The sequence below is a fragment of the Accipiter gentilis genome, chromosome 10, assembly GCF_929443795.1.
Source record: "Accipiter gentilis chromosome 10, bAccGen1.1, whole genome shotgun sequence".
Lineage (NCBI taxonomy): Eukaryota > Metazoa > Chordata > Aves > Accipitriformes > Accipitridae > Astur > Astur gentilis.
In genome coordinates, this window is record NC_064889.1 from 27119847 (window position 1) to 27141180 (window position 21334).

Sequence of the window (21334 nt, forward strand, 5' to 3'; positions counted from 1 at the left end):
CTGATCCTCTCCTCTTGCCAGTTTGGGGATTAAATTAGTGTTATTCCCTACCCAGTAATGTAATAGGACACAGTGGAGAAATACTGGTGATGGGCTAAATAAAGCTCTACTGCTATCCAGGGGTTTAAGTGAAATAAAATGTTTCATTTGAACATGCCCCAGACTTATGTAACTGCACAATTGAATTGGAACAACCAAAACCACTGTGTATGCAAAGGAATCTACGTTCTTTATTCTCTAGGCATTAACACGGTTACAAAGACTCATTGAAGAAGAAAGCGACTGAGAGGTTCACATTTTGTGCAGCCCTCAGGTCACTTTGCTGCCTCATGACATCCTCACTCTTCCTCCCCTATCTTCTTGCTGTGAAACTCCCGGCTCTTCACTCGGAGCTTGTTGACCTGCGACTCTGCAATGTCAGCCCGCTCCTCAGCTTCCTCCAGCTCGTGCTGGATCTTGCGGAATTTGGAGAGGTTGACATTGGACAGCTCCTCCTGTGCGGGGAGAGGGAGTTGGTGGTGAGGATTCAGGAACTTCTCAGTCAGTGGATGTGGCCCCCAGGTTTGTTTAGTCTGATGTCCTGTATAAAACAGGCTGCAGATTTTCCCTCAGTTCATCACTGACTGCTGCAGGGTGCCCAGAACTCAGCAAGGCCTCATGACACCATAGTAAACGGTGTGGCCAAGACTGTTGTGTCTTGGGAGTTTCTTTCATGCCCCTTTCCTGCTATTCATACTCATCTCAATGAGCGTGCTGCCCCAATGGAAGGTGGCTCCTGCCCATTCTTCGAGCAATACTTACGGCCTCCTCAGCTTGTCTCTTGTACGATTTCACCTTCATTTGCAGCTTGTCCACCAGATCCTGCAGCCTGAGAATATTCTTACGGTCTTCCTCAGACTAAAGCAGTTGGCAAGCAGGAAAGAGAATGAATTGTTGGTTCTGCATCATGTGAGGTTAAGAGTTCCCCTTGGGGATGGTGTGCACAAAATCTGACTTGCTGTGAGAAAACTCTCTCAGCCCAGGGCGGCCTCCTGCCTTACCTGGTAGGTCAGCTCCTTCACCCTCCTCTCGTACTTGCGCACACCCTTCACGGCTTCAGCGCTGCGCTTCTGCTCAGCATCAACCTCCCCTTCCAGCTCCCGCACCTGCAATGAGAAGCCCATCCTTGGAGCTTCCCTGCTGGCTACTTATGTGACGTGCTCACTCATGCACAAATAAAAGCCCTACGCACTCTGGCCTCCAGCTTCTGGATTTGCTTCTTGCCTCCCTTCAGGGCCAACTGCTCGGCTTCATCCAGACGGTGCTGCAGGTCCTTCACCGTCTGGTCCAGGTTCTTCTTCATCCTCTCCAGGTGGGCGCTGGTGTCCTGCTCCTTCTTCAGCTCTTCTGCCATCATGGCCGCCTGATGAGAGCAAGGGATCAAAGCCATTTGGGAGCTGGAGACATTCTGGGTGAGAATATATCCACCGTCAGCAGTGAAGGGAGCCCCCGACTCACATCTGTGATGGCCTTCTTGGCCTTCTCTTCAGCATTGCGGGCCTCCTGGATCGTGTCCTCCATTTCACCCTGGATTTGGGCAATGTCTGTTTCCAGCTTCTTCTTGGTGTTGATCAAGCTGGTGTTCTGTTGAACAACAAAAACTACTGTCCAGTTAGTTCCAAAACAGAACGCTTATCTTAGAAATTTACTGTTTAAGTTTAAACTTATCATCTCTACGTCTAATATTAGCATCCTCCTTCAGATGGTGCATCCTGTCAGGTCATACACAGCTAGAGAGCGTAGAGTTCTTAAAACCTTAAGAAGCATTTCTGACTCCTGTTAATGCAATCCTACTCATTTAGCTAGAATCCAATTCTTTGTACAAGCCTTTTTATTACAAGAGATGATTTAAGAACTCACAAGGATGAAAAACCTGGAAAGGGAAAAATAAAACGGCTCTTGAGATTTTTAATCTCATGAATCTAACCTGAGTGTGGAGGAGCTGAACTCTCTCACTTGCATCCATCAGTTCCTGCTCAGCCACTTTCCTCGACCGCTCCGTCTGCTCCAGGGCTGCCCGTAGCTCCTCTATTTCAGCCTGCAACAGGTTTGCTCTGCGCTCCACCATGGCCACCTGCTCCTTCAGGTCCTCCTGTGTCCTGAGAGCATCGTCCAAGTGTATCTGGGTATCCTTTAAGAGAGAAAAGAGAAATTATAAGGCGGCACAGCACTGTTGCACAATGGCAATTACCACCAGTCTAATAATCATTATGTCAGTATAATACATATATATTTATAGCTATAATATGTATTTATATGCAGAATTATTATGTCGGTATATGCACAGTATCTAAGAATGTGAGCAGAGGAGATCGATACATGGTATTGCACACTGTCCCAGGCTGAGTGACAGCCCTGCCTAAATTTAAGGCTGCGCCAGGGGAAGATAAGCCTGAATTAAAACTCCAGCTGACTGACAAAAGTAGCTTACCAGGTGAAGGAAACTGGACCTTTGTCCCTGCTTGGGGCAGAAGAAAGAACCTTCCCCCATCCTCTGAAGTGCCACTACATAGCAGACACGATACTCTGGGCTTGAAAAATGAAGAGCACATGAGTAACTGACAGGACCCAGGAAAAGTCAACCATGTCAAGTTGATCCAACTTGAGAGAAAACCCACTCACGTTAGAACCAGTGCCACCAGAAAAGCACATAAGGTATTAGCAATGGGAGATTCCTTACTGAGAGGCACCAAAACACCCATTTACCATCCAGACAATTTCTCTAGAGAAGTTTGCTGCCTACAAACAGCGTGCGTTCATGGTGTCAGAGAGGCTGCCAAGCCCGGTGAACCCTTCAGATTATCATCCGCTCCTAGTATTCCATGTAGGCTTTAATGATATTGCAACAAGGCAACTTCTAACCGTCAAAAGAGACTCTATGTCCCTCGGAGCAATGTTAAAAGGATCTGGAGCACAGGTGGTGTTCTCCTCTATCCTCCCAGTCAGGGGAAGGGGTTCAGGAAGGAGGAGGCAAATTGAACAGGTGAACGCCTGGCTGTCTAGCTGGTGCCAAATTCAAGGTTTTGTCTTCTATGATTAAGGATCTGCCTTTGAGAAGCTCGGTCTGTTGGGAGCAGATGGGATTCACCTGACCAAGTGGGCGAGAGGGTCTTCACCAACAAGCTGGCCTGGGCTTTAAACTAGACTTAACAGGGGAAGAGAATGGAGTTTTGAGTAACAGAGAAGAGCCAGGGGCTGCTGATATGTTAGGAAGCAACAGGAAAACATCTGTGAAATGCTCCAAAAGAACTGGAGTTTGTTCCTCTAAAAAGGTGATATGGTCGATAGCCCATCTGAAGTGTCTCTATACCAATGCATGTAGCATGGGAAACGAACAGGAGGAGCTGGAAACCACTGTGCACCTAGAAAGCTGTGATCTAATCGCTGACACTGAAACTTGGTGGGATGAATCACACGACTGGAGTGCTGCAATCAATGGCCATAAACTGTCCAGAAGGCACAGGCAAGGAAGGAGAGGCGGGCAGGTTGCCCTCTATGTAAAAAATGGATTGATTGCAGAGAGCTGTCTTTGAAAAACAGTGATGAGCCAGGTTGAGAGCTTATGAGTAAACATTAGAGGCCAAGCCAACAAAGGAAACCTCGTGGCTGGTGTTTACTGCAGGCCACCTGACCAAGGGGAGCCTGTTGACGAAGTGGTATTACTTCAACTATGGGAATCATCATGCTCGCAGGCTCTGATCCTGCTGGGGGACATCAATCAGCCTGACATCTGCTGGAAAAGCAGCACAGCAAGCTGTAAGCAGTCCAGGAGACTCCTGGAGTGCATCAAGGATAGCATCTTCGTCCAGAGGATAGGCAGCCCAACCGGAGGAGAAGCATTACTGTACCTGTTGCTTACCAACACAAACGAACTAATTAGAGATGGCAGCCTGGGCTGCAGTGATCGTGCCCTGGTGTCATTCCCAATTGTGAGGGATATGGGCCAGATGAAGAGTAAGGTCAAGACCCTGAATTTTAGGAGAGTGGACTTTCAGTTGTTTGAGGAATTAGTGGGTGAGACCCCCTGGGAAACTGCCCTCAGGGATAAAGGAGCACAAAAGAGTTGGCAGCTCTTTAAGAACATTTTTCTTAGAGTGCAAGAGCTCTCGATTCCCATGTGTGAGCAATCAGGCAAGGAAGGCAGGAGAACAGCATGGCTGAGTAAGGACCTCCTGGTCAAACTGAAGTGTAAGAAGGAAATGCCTAGGCAGTGGAACCAAAGACATGTATCCTGAGAGTGTAGGGATGCTGCCCGGATGTGTAGGGGTAGGATCAGGAAAGCTAAGGCACAGTTGGAGCTGTATTCCTGTTGTATTAAGCTTTGGCATGGCCTCACCTTGAGTATTGTGTGCAGTTCTGGGTCTCACAATTTAGAAAGGATGTTAAGGGTCTTGAGTGCATCTAGAGGAGGCCAAGAAAGTTGGTGAAAGGGCTGGAAGGCATGTCCTCTGAGGAACGGCTACGGACACAGGGTTTGTCTAGTTTGGAGAGGAGAACGCTGAGGGGCGACCTCATTGCCCTCTAGCCCTCTACAGTTTCTTGAGGAGGGGAAGAGAAGAGGGAGGTGCTGATCCCTTGTCCCTGGAACCCAGTGACAGGATGCTGTGGATGCCCCATCGCTGGCAGTGTTCAAGCTCAGGTTGGATGGGGCTTTGAGCAGCCTGATCTACAAAGAGATGTCCTTGCCCCCAGGAGAGGGGCTGGACTGGATGATCTTTGAAGGTCCCCTTCAACCCAAACCATTCTATGATTCAACGATATTAGACAAGCTAGACACCTATGTGCACATCCTTAGCTTAACAGACCTTGAGCACTGCCTGTGTATTTCTCAGGTTCTTTTGTGCCTCTGCAGCCACGCGGTTGGCATGGCTCAGCTGGATCTCCATTTCATTCAGGTCTCCCTCCATCTTCTTCTTCAGACGCAGGGCTTCATTCCTGCTCCTGATCTCAGCGTCCAGGGTGCTCTGCATGGACTCCACAATTCTGAGGTGGTTTCTCTTCATCTGGTCGATCTCCTCATCTTTCTCTGCTATCTTCCTGTCAATCTCAGACTTCACCTGGTTGAGTTCAAGCTGGAGGCGCAGGATCTTCCCCTCTTCATGTTCTAGGGAGGCCTGGAAAAGTGGACACAAACATCTATAATGTTGATAAAGCTACTGCTTGCTTTCTAGGTAGTTACAGAATATTTCAGGAAATCTCAGCTGGCTGCACTCCCCAGCCGGGACAGAGCAGGACCAAACATTTTTTAGCCACATTTCCCCATTGCTAATATTTTTAGTGCAGATACCAGTGATTATGGGCATGTACCTCAGCTTCCTCCAGGGAGGCTTGGAGTTCAGATTTCTCTTGCTCAATCTGTTTCTTGACTTTCTCCAGCTCATGAATTGCCTTTCCTCCCTCAGCAATCTGCTCCGTGAGGTCAGCAATCTCCTCTGCAAGGAAGGGTGAAAAGTGGCATGGTGAGGCACAGAGCAGAATGGGGAAAGGCCCTGCCACGCCAAAGTAACTGGCCCAGACCCGTTTAGTGTGGCAGATAGACAAGCTTGTGAGAAAGCCTGGCCAGGAGCAGAGGGCCAGGGACTTACGCTGCAAGTTCTTGTTCTCACGCTTCAGCGTTTCCAGGTGGTCCAAGGACTCCTCATAGGCATTCTTCATCTTGAACAGCTCTGTGCTGAGAGACCGAGACTCCTTCTGGGAGGCTTCCAGCTCAGCCTGCGTTTCCTCATACTTCTGCTTCCATTCTGCCAGGATCTGAAGAGAAACAGGACCTCAGTGTGGATGTGGCAATCGGGAGGGGATGCTCTGCCCAGGAACCCCAGGCCTGGAGACCAAAAGACCTTGTCAAAGTTCTTCTGCTTCTTATCCAGAGCTGCGCAGGCAGCATTTGCTCGCTCCACATCAATCATCAGGTCCTCCACTTCATTCTGCAGCCTCTGCTTTGTCTTTTCCAGGGAGGCACATTTGGCATTCACAGCTTCGACGTGTTCCTCTGCATCCTGCAGGCGCTGTGCCAGCTTCTTCCTGGGAGGAGATAAGCACTGCTCATGGTTTGAGGGCAAAGTGGAGGGTGTGGTGTGTGGCTGATGGGCCTTTCACAACAGGAGGGTTTACCCATTCATTGAGTATGTATCCTATGCACAAACAGTGAAGACCCTCTCCCAGCCAGTGATTGTTTTCCTAGTTCTGATTCCCAGCCTTGAACAACCACTCTGCCTTCTGTCTCTACGGTCCACAGGTGAAAACATTCTCTCGGTCAGGGGAATATTCTCCTCTACATTTCCTAAACCACACCCTTTGGCGGATATTCTTGACATCAGCCCTTACCCTGCCACAAAGCACAGCTTTAACTTTTTATGACAATATTGCTGTTGTGTCTTCAAATTTCCCTTGTTAGTCAATCCCTTTTTTTGTCTTCCCCACTTTCTCCGCATACTTGGCCTCCTCCAGCTCCTCCGTGCGCTGAATAGCGTCCGTCTCGTATTTGGTTCTCCACTGGGCCACTTCGCTGTTGGCCTTGGACAGGGCACGCTGCAGCTCCCCCTTGGCTTCCTGCTCCTCCTCATATTGTTCCCGGAGCAAGTCACAGTCGTGGCGAGCAGACTGCAAGGCGTGGGCCAGGGCGTTCTTGGCCTAGGTAGAGAGTGAGATTGGGACAAGGAATGGTAATATCCTGGGAAATCTCTTGCAATGAATTAATTTAACACAGGGAACATGACTGCTGGGAGGTTGTAGGTGTTTTCAGGGAAGGACAGATGTAAGTCGGGAGGACAAAGTCCACTAATCACACTCCCTGCAGACATGAGTTTTCTCCCAGTGTGCCTGTTCCCACTGGGCAGTTAAAGTTAAGACTGTTTTCAGTGGCCAGCTGTAGAAAAAGTCATCACCTTTATCTCTTCCTCTAGGTGCCTCTTGAGTTCCTCAATCTGTTGGGTGAAAGCCTGCTTGCCTCTTGACAGCTGAGAAATCAGAGCGTCTTTCTCCTCCACCTGGCGTGAATATTCACCTAAGAAGCGTGCAGAATGGAAACATTTTTGTTGTCATTCATGACCCAAACAAACTGGCTTAAGACGCTCTCCCCTTCTATTGCACAGAGGAGGCTCTGTCACCTGATTCTGTCTGCAGACGAGCTCTTTGAGCATTGAGGTCATTGATCATGCGCTGATGCTCTTCTTCCTTTGTCTTAATCTCACTCAGCTGGTCTTCCAGTGTGCGGCACATTTTCTCCAGATTAGCCTGTGAAAATCACAGACGATGAAAGATCAGTGTCTGGATGCCTCCTTATTCTGAGCACCATGATTCTCACCAGAAAAATGTCAACAGACATGCAAGCTATAGACTGCTCATTGGTGTTAGAAGGTTAGAAATACAGTTCCATACAGAGACAGAGGTATGTTATAACATGGCCATATTTTTAAAAGATGTTTATTTTCAAGTTGTTTTCAGTATGTTTTTCCATACCTTGGCTTTGGAGACAGACTCCATGTTACTGGCCAAGTCGTCAATCTCCATCTTCAGCTCACTCTTCTCCTTCTCCAGCTTCTGCTTCACTCGCTGCAGGTTGTCGATCTGCTCCCCAAGCTCAGCTGTGCTGTCCGCGTGTTTCTTCCGCAGGGCGGCAGCTGTGGCTTCGTGCTGCAGCGTGGCCTCTTCGAGGTCACGGCGCATCTTCTGAAATTCTGCCTCACGCTTCTTGATCATATCGATCTGAGCTGCGGTAGCCCCTCCTGCTTCTTCCAGGCGCTCGCTGATCTCCTCTAGCTCCCTCGAGAGGTCAGCCCGATGCTTCTCTGCTTTTGCCCGAGAGGCACGTTCAGCCTCAATTTCCTCCTCCAGTTCCTCAATACGAGCCTGGGGAACATTAGGGGACCCTTCACGCCCATGCCCTCCTCCTACCTGAAGTCTTTCTGAAAAGCGGAAGGGAACCAATAGAGACTTGCCTGCAGCTCCTTGATCTTCTTCTGTAATTGCATGCCCAGGGCTTGCTCATCCTCAATTTTGCTCTGGATCTGGCTGATTTCAAAGTCTTTCCTTTGGGCAAAGCAAACCATGTTAGAGCTCAAAGAAAAAAGTACACCAGCACAGTGCTCAGGGGCTCCACGGCCCCACTTACTTCTTCAGCTTCTCATCCAGCTGCTGCTTATCATTTTCCAAATCCATTATGCTGTCGTGGGCCAGCTTCAGGTCTCCCTCGAGTTTCCTCTTAGCTCTCTCAAGGTCCATGCGCAGTTTCTTCTCTTGCTCCAGGGACCCTTCCAGCTAAAAGAAACAAGACCATCAGTGCTCCATCAGCCAGGTTTAACTCCATACCTGTCCTGTTCTTGAGGTATGCCTGTGTGCTTACATCGTCCACTTGCTGCTCCAGCTTGGTCTTAGCTTTGGTCAGCGTATTGACTTTGTCCTCTTCTGCCTGCAGGTCATCCAGTGTCTGCTGATGGGCCTCTTGGAGGGCTTTCTTCTCTTTTGTCAGCTTGGCAATGGTCTCGTCCAGGGCTGCCATCTCCTCTGTAAGGTTTTTCACCTACAAATATGAGCAAGTGTCAAAATTTGGTAGAAAACAGGTTCACTGGCATGGTGACATTTTCACTTTGCATTGTTTTGCCAAGTCTTTCATTTATCCTTTGGATGCTCAGACAAGGCCCATCTCAGAATTGTCCAAAGCCAAGGTGTCTTATGGTAGCAGGCTCTAACTCTGAGAGTCAGTGATGTCTTGGCCCTTTATGTGAGTCCCCATGTGTGTACCTTGTTTTCTGTGGCATGCTTTTCCTTCTCAACCTTGGCTAGTGTTAATTCGAGGTCATCAATGTCTTTCTTCAGCTCTGAACATTCATCCTCCAGTTTTCTCTTCTTGGCTGTCAGCTCAGCATTAATTTCTTCTTCGTCCTCAGCCCTCTCAGTCACCTCCTTTACTTTGGCTTCCAGCTGGATTTTGGTTTTGATGAGCTGGTCACATCTTTCCTCAGCATCAGCTAGAGCATCAGCTTCCTGGTGGGAAAATACAGGAAAGCTTATTTAGTGCTGAAGGAACAGGTGTGCATCAGTAAGACCTTTTTGGGGATTACTTTTTTGGGAAAAGGTTACTGCACAATTACATTAAAAATTACAACTTTAGAATATGTTTTTAATCAGGTTTATTTTCTAATGACCTTTTTTGTCATCAGATACTGTGTCTAGCTCCATTACGTTTTACCTTGCTTATTTCAGGTATGTCGGTGGGTTACTTGGATTTAATTGATGCTTTCCTTTTCTCCTTTGGAAAGTGATTGTATTTTATAACGTGCCATATTCAAATTTATGTGGAAGTATTGAGAAAGGTAAATAGTTCTACCACTGGGAAAATATTTGAAGCTCCCATTCATGATTTATACCCAGCCAATACAGTCAGTGGAGGCTAGAACAAGATTCATCTTTCCCTGAAATGGACACTTCAACTCAAGGGTATTGCCTAAATGTAGCCTGAGTTTCTGAGAGGCCAATTGGCATTGTAGACAAGCGTACAAGGCTGGCACGTGTGTTGTAGGACATAATGGGCATCTGCATCTTCTGGGAGCAGTAGCTACAGGAGCTCAGGTGAGATATGCCATAAGAAACGGCGCAAGACTCTTCATTTTGACCACTGAACTAAGGCAGAGTAGCTGGTCAATTGAATCACCGTCCCTACTCCCCTAAATACACTACAGTGACTATAACGAGGCTTTATGTCACGAACTCACATGGAGACATGTACACGTAGGCATTAAGACTAAAAAGTCATTCTTTAGCTTAATCTTCACGTTGTAATACTGAGACTGAGTGGGGAAAGAATGTTGCCTGAACTTTACCTCTAGTTACATGGTATTCAGCTTAAAATATTTTGTAAGGCAGTTTAGTGTGCAGTGTGAGAGTTCTGTAGTATGAGAGAAGAGTTAGATCTTATTTACTCATTTCCCCTATAAAAAACTAACAAACAGAAAAGTAGAATAATGTTACTCACAGCCTGCACTTGGAGCTGCAGATCGTTTTTCTCCTGCACCAGTTTCACCATTTTCTCCTCCAGCTCCTTCCTCTTTGCCTCAGACTTTGCAAGCTCTTCCTTGGTTTTCTCAAACTCTTCCTTCATGTTGGCCATCTCCTTCTCAGATTCTGCACTCTTCAGCAAGGGCTTGATCTTGAAGAACAGCTTCATCCAGGGCCAGTGCTTGACGTTCATGAATGCACGAATATTGTACTGGATGCAAAAGATGGACTCCCTGAAGCATAATTACAATGTACATTGAATATTTTCAGTATGACAAGTGCCAACACTTTCCCCCAAGTACAGTGACTTTGACTGAGGATGAGGAATGTCTACCTCCTCTCCACCATTCTCCGGTACTCCACTCTCATCAGGAAGCCCCTGCACATGGCTTGTGTGCGGGTGATGAGCTGTGCCAGCTTCTCATCCCTCATCTCCTCCAGGAGTCCCAGCAGCCCAGCTTTGAAGAACACCTTGAGAAAGAGAATGTTGCAGTACATATTTGTCAGGTATTGCAAGCACAGTACATTAGTCAAGCAGCAATTGTACCTTGGTGTGGCCAAATTTGTACTGGGTGTGGTCCACATCGATTGACCCGAGAAGCTTCTCAGAAGCCTTCTTGCTATCAATGAACTGTCCCTCTGGGATGGCACTGGCATTAAGCACCTTGTATCTGTGGAGTGAGAGGAACTATGAATGAAGGCAATCTCAGGTCATAAGTCAACACTGTTTATTGAGACTAACCACAGACTTTGCAGCAGAATGAGGCTGAGGAAGTTGGAATTTCATCCCTTGTTTAGAGACACAGTTACAATGAAGTCCTAATCTGATAACAAAATTAAGGAAACTTTTACTGTCTTCAGGTGATCAGTCAGAGATGAAAAGAGGACGCTGATCTCCAGCCATTTCTGTCCGATGCCTTTTTCACTTAAACTATGCTGTAGAAAGTTGCTAGAGAGGAACATTGCCACTTTGTGTATAGGAGGAAAGCATCTTCCCCTGAAACTTGCAGCTGATACAATGGCCAAAGCACTCTATCTGAATTTGTCATTTTTGTCTGAGAATGTGTTGTACCCACATCCCAGTTTGCATTTTTTTAATCTTTTAAGCATTGGTTTGGGTAGCTCTATTGTGCTTCCATATTCAGAGACACTGGCAAAGTTTGGCTGTTTGATGAACAGCAGTCAGTGAGGACACCTGACTTATCTCTTCATTTCATAGTTCTTACCTTTGTTTGAAGTCAGCATAGAGGACTCTGCTGGGGAAACCTTTCCTGCAAATTCTGATGCCTTCCAGCACGCCGTTACACCGCAGCTGGTGAAGTACCAGTTCATGCTCCATGGCACCTAGCAATTCAGAGCATAAATGAATACCACGGTCTCCAGTGTGGACCAGGCATGGCTGTATCAGAGGAAGTTCTCTTTCTGCTTGAGCATCTTACCAGGTGTTTTTGTTTCATTTGGGATGATGCAACGGACAAAATGGGGGTGAGTGCTCCGTAGATTGGTCATCAGCTTGTTTAGGTTCTCCTGTGGGACCATGATTTATTATGTATTTATATGAAATATGGAAAAATTCTTAGGTTCTTTGAGCTTAGCCTATTAATGGATATGCACTGGGTTGAGAATTTTCAACTGATGATATCTCAATCAATAGCTCAATCCTTTCTCATTCTGAACATTGAACATCATCTTTTAGCATAAGCAAGTTGCCATCAACCCTGGGAGAGATAGAGGGTGAGTACTTCATAGTTTTATGAGAAAATTAATATTTTATGTGTAAATTTATTACTTAACAGTATCAGTTTTCATTCCATAAGATTTTTTTTAATGAGGATCTGAAAGTTTTTTTGGGTTTTTTTGTTCTTGTTTTTTTTTTTCACACTTTCACTGAGCCAGTTGAAAGTGCAGTTTAATTCTTATTTACACAGATGAAAAGATAAAATGTTTACTTACCCGGAAAAGAGCTGAGACAGTCTGGAAAGAAGAACCCTTCTTCTTGCCACCTTTCTTGCCACCACCACCACTAGCCTCTGGTGTAGCAAAGATAATGAAACATTTATGGATTTAGGGTCTATTCATGATTCCACAATTTTCAGAACCACTGTGCACCAAACAGATGACATTTCAGAGAACTGACCTGCCTCTCCTCCAGCAGAGGCAAAAAGTAATGCCAGTGTCTTCACAGATGATTTCTGGTACAACCCAATCACAGTTTCATTCAGGGGGTCCTTGTTCTTCTCAAGCCAGCCAGAGATGTTGTAGTCCACCGTGCCAGCATAGTGCACCAGGGAGAAGTGGGCTTCAGCCTTGCCTTTGCCAGGCTTGGGCTTCTGGAAGTTGTTGGACTTGCCCAGATGCTGGTCATAGAGCTTGTTCTTGAAAGAGGTGTCGGTTGCCTTGGGGAACATGCACTCCTCTTCCAGGATGGAGAAGATGCCCATGGGCTGGGAGAAGCAGCAAAAAATAACAGCGATAAAATACATATCTGCCTTCAGAAGGAGACTGCAGAAAGGCACAGGAAAACTGAGTAATGGATTAAATTGGATCAAAAATGGATCAAGTCTTTATTAAGTTTTGCGCATGCAGTTCTAGACAAAATATGAATTTGTTTCTGAAACTAATGCATTTCAGAACTGATAGTATCCCAATAATCACACAAAGATTTCTAAATAATTTGAAAACTGATGAATCAAAAGGAGATTTTTATTTTTTGCATTAATGCTTTCCCAAAGTAAATTTGTGTAGATGAAGATGTCTTACTAAAATTGACCTTTGTTCAACAGATCCTTCAGCTACTTCCTGAAATCTTATTTTTTATGAGATATCTCTGTCTTTTCTTTCCTGTACAAGAGGATGTTACACAAAACTGTGTCAGCTCGTAGTGATGGTTTTAATGATCACTGTTCATCTGGTACCTTTTTTCTATATACAGCTATGATTTTACTTAGAAATTGCATTTCAGAAATCACAGTATTAATATTGAAATCATAATCATAATACTGAAAATTGTGTCTGGGTTTCCGAAAAGAGATCATTCATCTTTGTAGACTAGAAAACACACCTACAGAGAATCCTTGCCATGAAATTATGTGTGATAACATTAATTCTTCTATTGCCAAACAAACAAAATTACAGTTGATTTTTTTTAAATGCATAATAATGTAGTTAACGGATAACCTAAAGGTTCTTCATTTGTAGCCTAATCACAAAGTTCCTTAGAAATTGCTTTCTAAATACATACAAAATTTGAAATGAAAGGGGACTTTTTGAATACAAATAACCAGGAACATAAATAGATAATAAGAGGCAGGTTTATGAAGCATTAGGGCAAGAAAAAATAAGGCTGAAGAAAAATCCTAAAATTCTGTCAAAAAGAAATAGCAAAATCTCAAATGTAGTCAACATACTTTTTCAATGAGCTCAATGCAGGCAGCCAGGTCCATCCCAAAGTCAATGAATGTCCATTCAATTCCCTCTTTCTTGTACTCCTCCTGCTCCAGCACGAACATGTGGTGGTTGAAGAACTGTTGCAGTTTCTCATTAGTGAAGTTGATGCACAGCTGCTCCAGGCTGTTGAACTGCTCAGTGCAAAGACAAGTTTTACTCATTCTCAGGATGAAGAACTGCTTATATAGCTTTCTCCTATGCACTCAGAATCCAGTACAGGAATTCCCAGTTAAAACAAGAGTTTTTTTAATGTTAAAACATCCCATTAACTATTTTTAAAGTGGTTGGGGTTTTTTTTTGCTCTTTGCTACCTGAATGATGTTTACATATATAATTTATTTTTAAATCAAATTCTAAAATGATTTTGTAATCTTATCTATATCAAGGTGCAATTTCTATAATTTTTTTCTCTCGTATTATGTAAATTTTCCCATTGCTCTTACAAAAAAATTAGACATTGTCAGTGTTTGTCAGTCATGGCTTGGACTCGGGTACCTTCCCCAAATGTCAACAGAACTTCTCTGTCTGCACTAAAGGCAGCCAATACGTTCTTCCTCTTGGTATCACCCTTTGGCTCTTCAGAAGCAAAGGATATATATTGCTTTCCTTTTCCAAAGCCTTAGCACAATTTTATGTGGGACTTAAATCTACCTTTCTCTTCCAACACTCTGTGATATTTTATCTTCAGTATTTGTGTGCTATTGTCAGTGGTTTTTTTTAATACTGAGCTCAAATTATTGAAAAGCTACAACATTCATGCTAATTATGTAAAAGGCAGCATGTAAAACAATGCTTCTTCCTTGTGTATCACATAATTACATGCAGATCTATTGAAGCTCATGGATTATGCTGGAGAAAAAGCAGTGACATATACAAAGAAGGAAAGCTTTTCCAGAAAATAAAAGATAAACATTTTCAAAAAACCACAAAACTTGATTTGAAATTGCAAGTGAATGGAATGTTTTCCAAAAAACCCACCATAATTTTGCAGTTTCTTTTGAGCCCTAATTGCCTTTTCAAGATTTTACTATGATTTCTGTGATACTTGCATCAAAGATCTCGAAGCCAGCAATGTCCAGGACACCAATGAAGTACTGTCTGGGCTGCTTCGTATCCAGCTGTTGGTTGATGCGAACAACCATCCACAGGAACATCTTCTCATAGACAGCCTTTGCCAGAGCACCCACTGAATTGTTCACCTAAAATAAAGAAGAATGCAGCAGAAGGAAAATAGTACCCAAAGCAAGAGAGTAAATCAAGCCAGAGGTTCCCAGTCACCAGCTGGTTTTTACCTGCTGCACAGTTTGACCCTTGGTCACATATTCATTCCCAACCTTGACTCGGGGGTAGCAGAGGGCCTTGAGCAGGTCTGCTGAGTTCAGACCCATCAAATAGGCAGCTTTGTCAGCAACTATACACAAAGAGAGAAGGAAACAGTAACAGAGAAGTGATCATTGAAAGTGGATGTCCTCTAAGATGTTGCTGTAGATTTCAGCACTGCAGTCTTGTGATAGCTTGAATGGAAATTTAGAAGCATGAATATTATGGAAGCTGAGATTTATGTCTTTATGAAAGTAAATTGGAGAAAGATACCTGCATGCCAACTGCCAGCTATGTAACTGTTTCTGTTATTGGTAGTTCTATATTTTGTTAATACCTTCTGTGCCATCCGGCTCTGCCTGTTCCTCACGCTGCTTCTGTTTGAACTTCAAGTTCCCATAGTGCATGACAGCCCCTGTCAGCTTGTAAATGGCTGTTTTTTCATCAGCAGTGAAGCCCAGGATGTCAATGGCACTCTGCAATAAGAACAATAAAATAACAGCTTTGTCTGGGAGAGATGACAATAGAGACAACATTTTTAATTGTTACTTACATCTGTAGCCATCAGCTCCTCCTGGTCGTTAATGCTGGGAACAGTGATCTCACCTTGACTCACAAAGTGGTAGTCATATGGGTTGGTGGTAATGAGGAGCATGTCTGTAAAGTGGAATAGGACATATCTGGGCATAAGAATGAAGATAAATGTTACACACGTTCAGATTCCATCAAACAATTTCTAATACTTCCTACCAATTAGCTCTGGCTTCTTGTTGGACATGATCTGATAGAATATGTGGTAGCTTCTTTCTGCCTTGAGCTGGAAAGTGACTCTGGATTTCTCCAGCAGATCTGGCAAGGAAGGTAAAAAGAGTTAAGCCTGAGAAAGTACACTGAGGTAGAAAGGATGTGATCAGGTCAGGAGGTCTCTTACATGTTTCAATGTCAGCAGAAGCCAGTTTGCCTGTTGCTCCAAAGTGGATTCGAATGAATTTGCCCTTTAGCGGGGAAAGAAAAAAGGCATTTTGAAATTTCACTTAGACTGTAAGTATGTGACCTTACATTCTCCACAGAGGGCAGGATTTAAACTTAGAAGTGGCTTTGTCCTTTTTCCTTATTTTTCTTAAAAAAAGCAAAGCAAACCAAAACAAATATTCAGGTAACTGTCTGTACTGGCAATACTAAGGTATATACCTATTATTATTTAGTGGATAACTTGAATGCACAGGAACAAGAAAACCACTAAGCAAGCCTTTTATAAGGTCATTTATGCCTCTATTCAAACAGATGGGTATAGAGAAAGCCAAGATGCAATTACATCATTTTTAATCAGTTAAGATGCTGTGAAGGTGGATTTTGGTGATGTAAATGTTAAATGAGTTTTTTTTTATCTTGTGGAAAAACAGAAGGCAGCTGTTATTTTCTGAGTTCTGGGGATAGGGGCACTGTACCCAGAATATAGAACTTTAGGATGAGACTGTGAATTAGTATTGTGGTTTTGCAAGGACATTCACAGCTTATCTAATAAAATTTAAGAATGTTTTTTTTGCATTAAAATGATCAAAAGGACATGTCATAGAGTAGTCTGGTTTCTGATAGGAAGTCTTGAAGACATCTTTGTCCCTATCCCTTCCCAGAAAACTTGTATCAAGGTCTGAACAGTCAGATTAATAGACCTGCCCAGCTCTGTGTCTAAAAAAACCAGATTCATATTTTTGCTGATCTGATGCAGGCAGTTTCCATCCTGTCTGTCTGTCTGTTCCTCCCTCCCTCCCTTCCACCTGCATTATGTCAATTTACAAAAATTTGTATCTACAGTCTGTAGGACAGATAGGAGGAGTATGTGTGTATATATGTATATATTTATATTTATTAATATAGATATTTACATGTATTTAAATGATCACCCTTTGTAAATATTTGTTTGATGTACTACATTTTAAAGTTACATTGTTCATTAGACAGTCTAGTTACATAGCTATTAGTTGACAAAAATATGAGGAAAATATTAGTTCAATGAATACAATCATCTGACCATGACACTTCAGAAGTGACAGCTTCTGTTCTAAAATCTTAGTTCACTTGTAAATGTCAACAATTTCTCTGATCAAAAACTTACAAAGCGTGAGGAGTTGTCATTCCTCACGGTCTTGGCATTTCCAAAGGCCTCCAGCAGTGGGTTGGCGCTGATGATTTGATCCTCAAGCGTTCCCTGCAAGATGATCATTATTGCAGGTTTTCATTTGCAAAAATCATGTCAGGAATAGAGAAAAGCATTGCTTCCAGCCACTGTCTATTAATTTGCCTGCATTTTGCCTGACTGCTCCTCCTTCTTCTTCTCCCCACTCGCTGCAATTGTTGCAAAGTACTGGATGACACGCTTTGTGTTCACAGTCTTCCCTGCACCAGATTCTCCACTGTCAAACCAAAGACAGAAGCAGAGAGCGTGTGGTCAGGCTGGAGGTCCCCTGGCACGGGGCAGCCCAACGAGGACCCTAGCAGGGAGTGTACATACGTGATCAGGATCGACTGGTTCTCGCGATCTGTGAAAGAGGCAGAAACAAATAGACTTTGTAAATGAAAAACACAAAAAGACTGAAAATTAATGCAGTTAATGTTATGACAATAAAAATTTCCCCATGCTTTTTCCCCTTGTTTACTAGTAACAGTTATTAAAAATTCAATTCTTTGCAAAGTAATGCTTTGCCATGAACAATGAAAACCATTGAAGGGACATATGTTTGTTCCCTACTGAACTCTTTACAGTCTTTTTTCTCCTGCATACAGTAAATTGTTTTTGGTTCTCTTGTTTTAATTTTCTGCTACGCAGGCTGTATTTAGATCAGAAGTAGAGAAAGGTATAGCAAGAACCCACGACAAAGGAATCCTGAGCATGGGTAATAGTTCTGAACTCAGTGGCACAGAGAAAGAAAGGAATGAAAAGTTAGAAGCAAAACTAGCAGCAATATATAATTCTACTTCATTTTTTCACATCATGGTTTTATCGAGCCAAATCTGAATATCTGTGATATTGATGTTTCCTGTGGCGCTTCCACAAACTAACTTCACATTGTTAGACAGAATTTTCACATCACATACGGATTTCATACCTTGTTCACTTTCACCATTTCATTACAGACATAATTATATCCCTTGCTCCACCTAGTCCATTTGGTTCATTGTTTTTCCTGACACACTAAGCATCTGTGGTACTATGCATCCTTTTTAGAAATACTGATGTGAAAAAAATCCTGTTTAAATCAGCAGTGATTAATGCTATGACTGAAATAAAAATCTAATGATGTGTTAAGAAAATATGAGCATCTTAATCAGGGAAACTGTGATTACATCTAAATTGTCTTTTTGATGGAATCACTGTGACAGCCACTCACCAGTTAGCATGAGGTTAAAACAAACAAACAAGCAAAATTCCAAACCACCTCACTGAGTGCAAGGGTGTCTTTAATTTAAAATAGTAGAAACAATGGTGTGAAGAGAGTAAAACACACAATAGTATGTATGCATCAGAACCATGAAAGCTTTGGAACAGTCTCTTCATAGCACTGAGACAGAGCATCCCTTCAGAGAATCTCATGGTACAATCCCTCTGACACAGATATAGCCACTCACCAGTCAGCATGAACTGATAGGCATTGTCAGAGATGGAGAAGATGTGTGGAGGGGCCTCCTGGCGCTTCTTGCCTCGGTAGGCCAACACCACCTCCGGGTTGTACACCGGCAGCCACTTGTAGGGGTTGACCGTGACGCAGAAGAGACCCGAGTAGGTCTGCGAGGAAGGGAGACAGCACGTTGGCTTCCACTTAGCCTGGCAGAGCAGTTCCTCCTAGCTACCCAGAGGAAGACTGCTGCTGCTACTTACATAGATCATCCAGGCTGCGTAACGCTCTTTGAGGTTGTACAGCACAGCGGGTTCATGGAGGTGGGTCATCATGGCCATGTCCTCGATTTTGTCGTACTTGGGCGGGTTCATGGAGAAGATTTGATCTTCCTTCACGGTCAGGGTCTGCCAGAGCAAAGAAGGTGCATGAACGTCAGCTAAGAGCCCAGAGTGGGAGTTAAATGCTGTTTTTAAATCCTGAATTTTACCCACCTCTCCACCTTCAGTCTTGACGGTGACCTTCCCTGATTCTTTGCTCTGGATTGTTCCTTTCACAAAGGATTCTTTAGGATGCACCACAAAGACGGATGTCTTGGCATCAAAAGGCTTGTTCTGGGCCTCAATTCTCTCCTTTTCCGATTTTCGGAGATAAGGAGCCGCCTCTCCAAAGATGGCCATCTCAGAGTCTGAAGACATGGCTGCACTTTACAGAGGGGCTCGTCAGCAGGGAACACTGTGGAAGAGAAGATATATTGCCCAAATGAGTCAACATTTGTTGTTGCTATGCAGTTTATTGAAAACTTAAACAGCGTCATTGAATATGTGATTTGGGAAGAATTTTAGGCAGTTCTTTGGTCCACCTTCCTGTGCAAAGGAGGGCAAACATTGGATCAAATTACCCAGAGTCTTTTCCAGTGAAGCTCTGATTATCTCCAAGAATGAAGATTCCTCAGTCCCTCTGCATCCCTGCTTAATGTCTGACCACCCTGACAGTGAATTTTTTTTTCCTAATACATGATCAAAATTTCTGTTGCTACAAATGTGTCTGTTGTCCCTCATCCTTTCACTCTGCACATCCAAGAAGAGTCTGGCTCTTTCTACTGTATAACCACCCACTTTTTCTTGAAGATGACAATAAGACAACCACATTTTAATTTTTCTCAAGAGTGCACAAACCTCACCCTTTCAGCCTCTCCTCATACATCATTTGCTCCTACCTGTATTGGAAGGTCTCCACTGGACTCCAAAATGTTGATGCTTTTCTTGTCACTGGGGAGCACCAAACTGAACACAGTGCTCCAGATATGGGAGCTGAATGCAGGGGAAGAATCACTTTTCTTTACCTGCTGGCTACAGTGTTATGAGTGCCTGACAATATGCCGTTGGCCTTCAATCCCCTGAAGGCACACTGCTGACACGTGTACCAGGACACATGACCCTTTTCTGCAAAGGTGTTTTCTAGCCAAATAGCAGCCAACATATCGTGCTGTATGAGACTATTCTTTCCTACCTGCAGGACTTCACACTGCCTGTACTAAAATTCATGAGGTTCTTGTCAGCTCCAGGCTGAAGACTTTTGGGAGCCTTCTTCAGGGTATCATTGCTCTGTAACATATTCATGAGTCCCTCAGTTTGATCTCATCAGCCCAGTTGCCGAGAATGTATTCCATGAGAACTTCATGAAGTTCAACAAGGCCAAGTGCAAGGTCCTGCCCATGGGTTGGGGCAATCCCAAGCACAAATACAGGCTGGGTGTTGAGTGGATTGAGAGCAAGCCTGAGGAGAAGGACTTGGAGGTGTCAGTTGATGAGAACCTCAACATGACCCGGCAATGTGCTCTTGCAGCCCAGAAAGCCAACCGTATCCTGGGCTGCATCAAAAGAAGCATGACCATCAGGTCAAGGGAGGTGATTTTCCCCCTCTACTCTGCTCTTGTGGGACCCCACCTTGAGTACTGCGTTAAGATCTGGGGCCCTCAACATAAGAAGGACAGGGACCTGTTGGAGCAAGTCCAGAGGAGGGCCATGAAGATTATCAGGGGGCTGGAGAACCTCTCCTATGAAGACAGGCTGAGGGAATTGGAATTGTTCAGCTTGGATAAGAGGAGGCTCAGGGGAGACCTTATAGCAGCCTTCCAGTACCTAAAAGGGGCCTACAAGAAAGCTGGAGAGGGACTTTTTACAAGGGCAGGTAGTGATAGGACAAGGGGTAATGGTTTTAAACTGAAAGAGGCCAGATTTAGATTAGATGTAAGGAAGAAGTTCTTCACTGTGAGGGTGGTGAGGCACTGGAACAGATTTCCTGGAGAAGTTGTGGATGGCCCCTCCCTGGAAGTGTTCAAGGCCAGGTTGGATGGGGCTTTGAGCAACCTGGTCTAGTGGAAGGTGTCCCTGCCCATAGCAGGGACATTGGAACTAGGTGATCTTTAATGTCTCTTCCAACGCAAACCATTCTATGATTCTATGATTCCATCCATAATTTGGGTTCCTAATGTTGATGATAAATATCAAGCTCCTCGTGTTGATGTATTTCTAGCACTGATGTGTTCTATAATGTGATTCAAATTTTGAAAAGTGCCAGCTGAAAGATTTGTGTTTCTTATTACATTTCTAGACACCTACATAACTTTGGAAATTGGGTAAATCACTTATGCCTTGTGCATTTTTTCTGAGCAGGGCAATTTCTACATTCTTTTCATGTTCTGTGTCTAGGGCCCACAACCCCTCCTCAAAAAGTTGCTCTTTCCAGTTAGATCAATAGGCCCCAGGAGATCAGAAATTTCAATAGGAAAATTTTAAATGAAAGCATTTGTGGCAGAATGCTGCAAGGCTACTGTGATTGAATGCAACATCAATAAGGCACTTGCAATTTTGTAAACTCAAAGCTTTAAAAGTGTGCTGTAAATGCTTTCAATCCTTC

At 44.0% G+C, this 21334-nt stretch overlaps 1 protein-coding gene across 1 annotated transcript; it reads right to left on the bottom strand.

The window, feature by feature from the left end:
- Positions 1-220: 220 nt before the first annotated feature.
- Positions 221-19129, bottom strand: LOC126043979 (myosin heavy chain, skeletal muscle, adult-like). Its single transcript, XM_049813056.1, has 38 exons — positions 18908-19129; positions 18677-18820; positions 18427-18583; positions 17312-17339; positions 17102-17213; positions 16916-17008; positions 15731-15794; positions 15550-15648; positions 15353-15456; positions 15137-15275; positions 14772-14890; positions 14529-14678; positions 13440-13610; positions 12170-12476; positions 11986-12062; positions 11472-11559; positions 11259-11376; positions 10580-10703; positions 10367-10503; positions 10010-10265; positions 8779-9021; positions 8381-8557; positions 8150-8295; positions 7977-8067; positions 7498-7887; positions 7146-7272; positions 6924-7042; positions 6473-6669; positions 5877-6060; positions 5625-5790; positions 5347-5471; positions 4845-5153; positions 1967-2170; positions 1498-1623; positions 1232-1402; positions 1041-1145; positions 802-897; positions 221-494 (listed from the first exon to the last, which is right to left on the bottom strand). The coding sequence occupies exons 1-38, from the start codon at positions 19109-19111 to the stop codon at positions 339-341; spliced, it is 5823 nt and encodes a 1940-aa protein (XP_049669013.1). The 5' UTR covers positions 19112-19129; the 3' UTR covers positions 221-338.
- Positions 19130-21334: the final 2205 nt, after the last annotated feature.

What these genes read in the sequence shown, in the direction of transcription:
- LOC126043979 (XM_049813056.1), bottom strand. Translation starts at nt 19,111, where the DNA reads ATGTCTTCAGACTCTGAGATGGCCATCTTTGGAGAGGCGGCTCCTTAT. An exon ending in CTATCAGTTCATGCTGACTG is followed by an intron (nt 17,340 to 18,426) that starts GTGAGTGGCTAT and finishes CCTCTTTCACAG; the next exon opens with ATCGCGAGAACCAGTCGATC. An exon ending in AGTCTGTCTCCAAAGCCAAG is followed by an intron (nt 7,273 to 7,497) that starts GTATGGAAAAAC and finishes TGATTTTCACAG; the next exon opens with GCTAATCTGGAGAAAATGTG.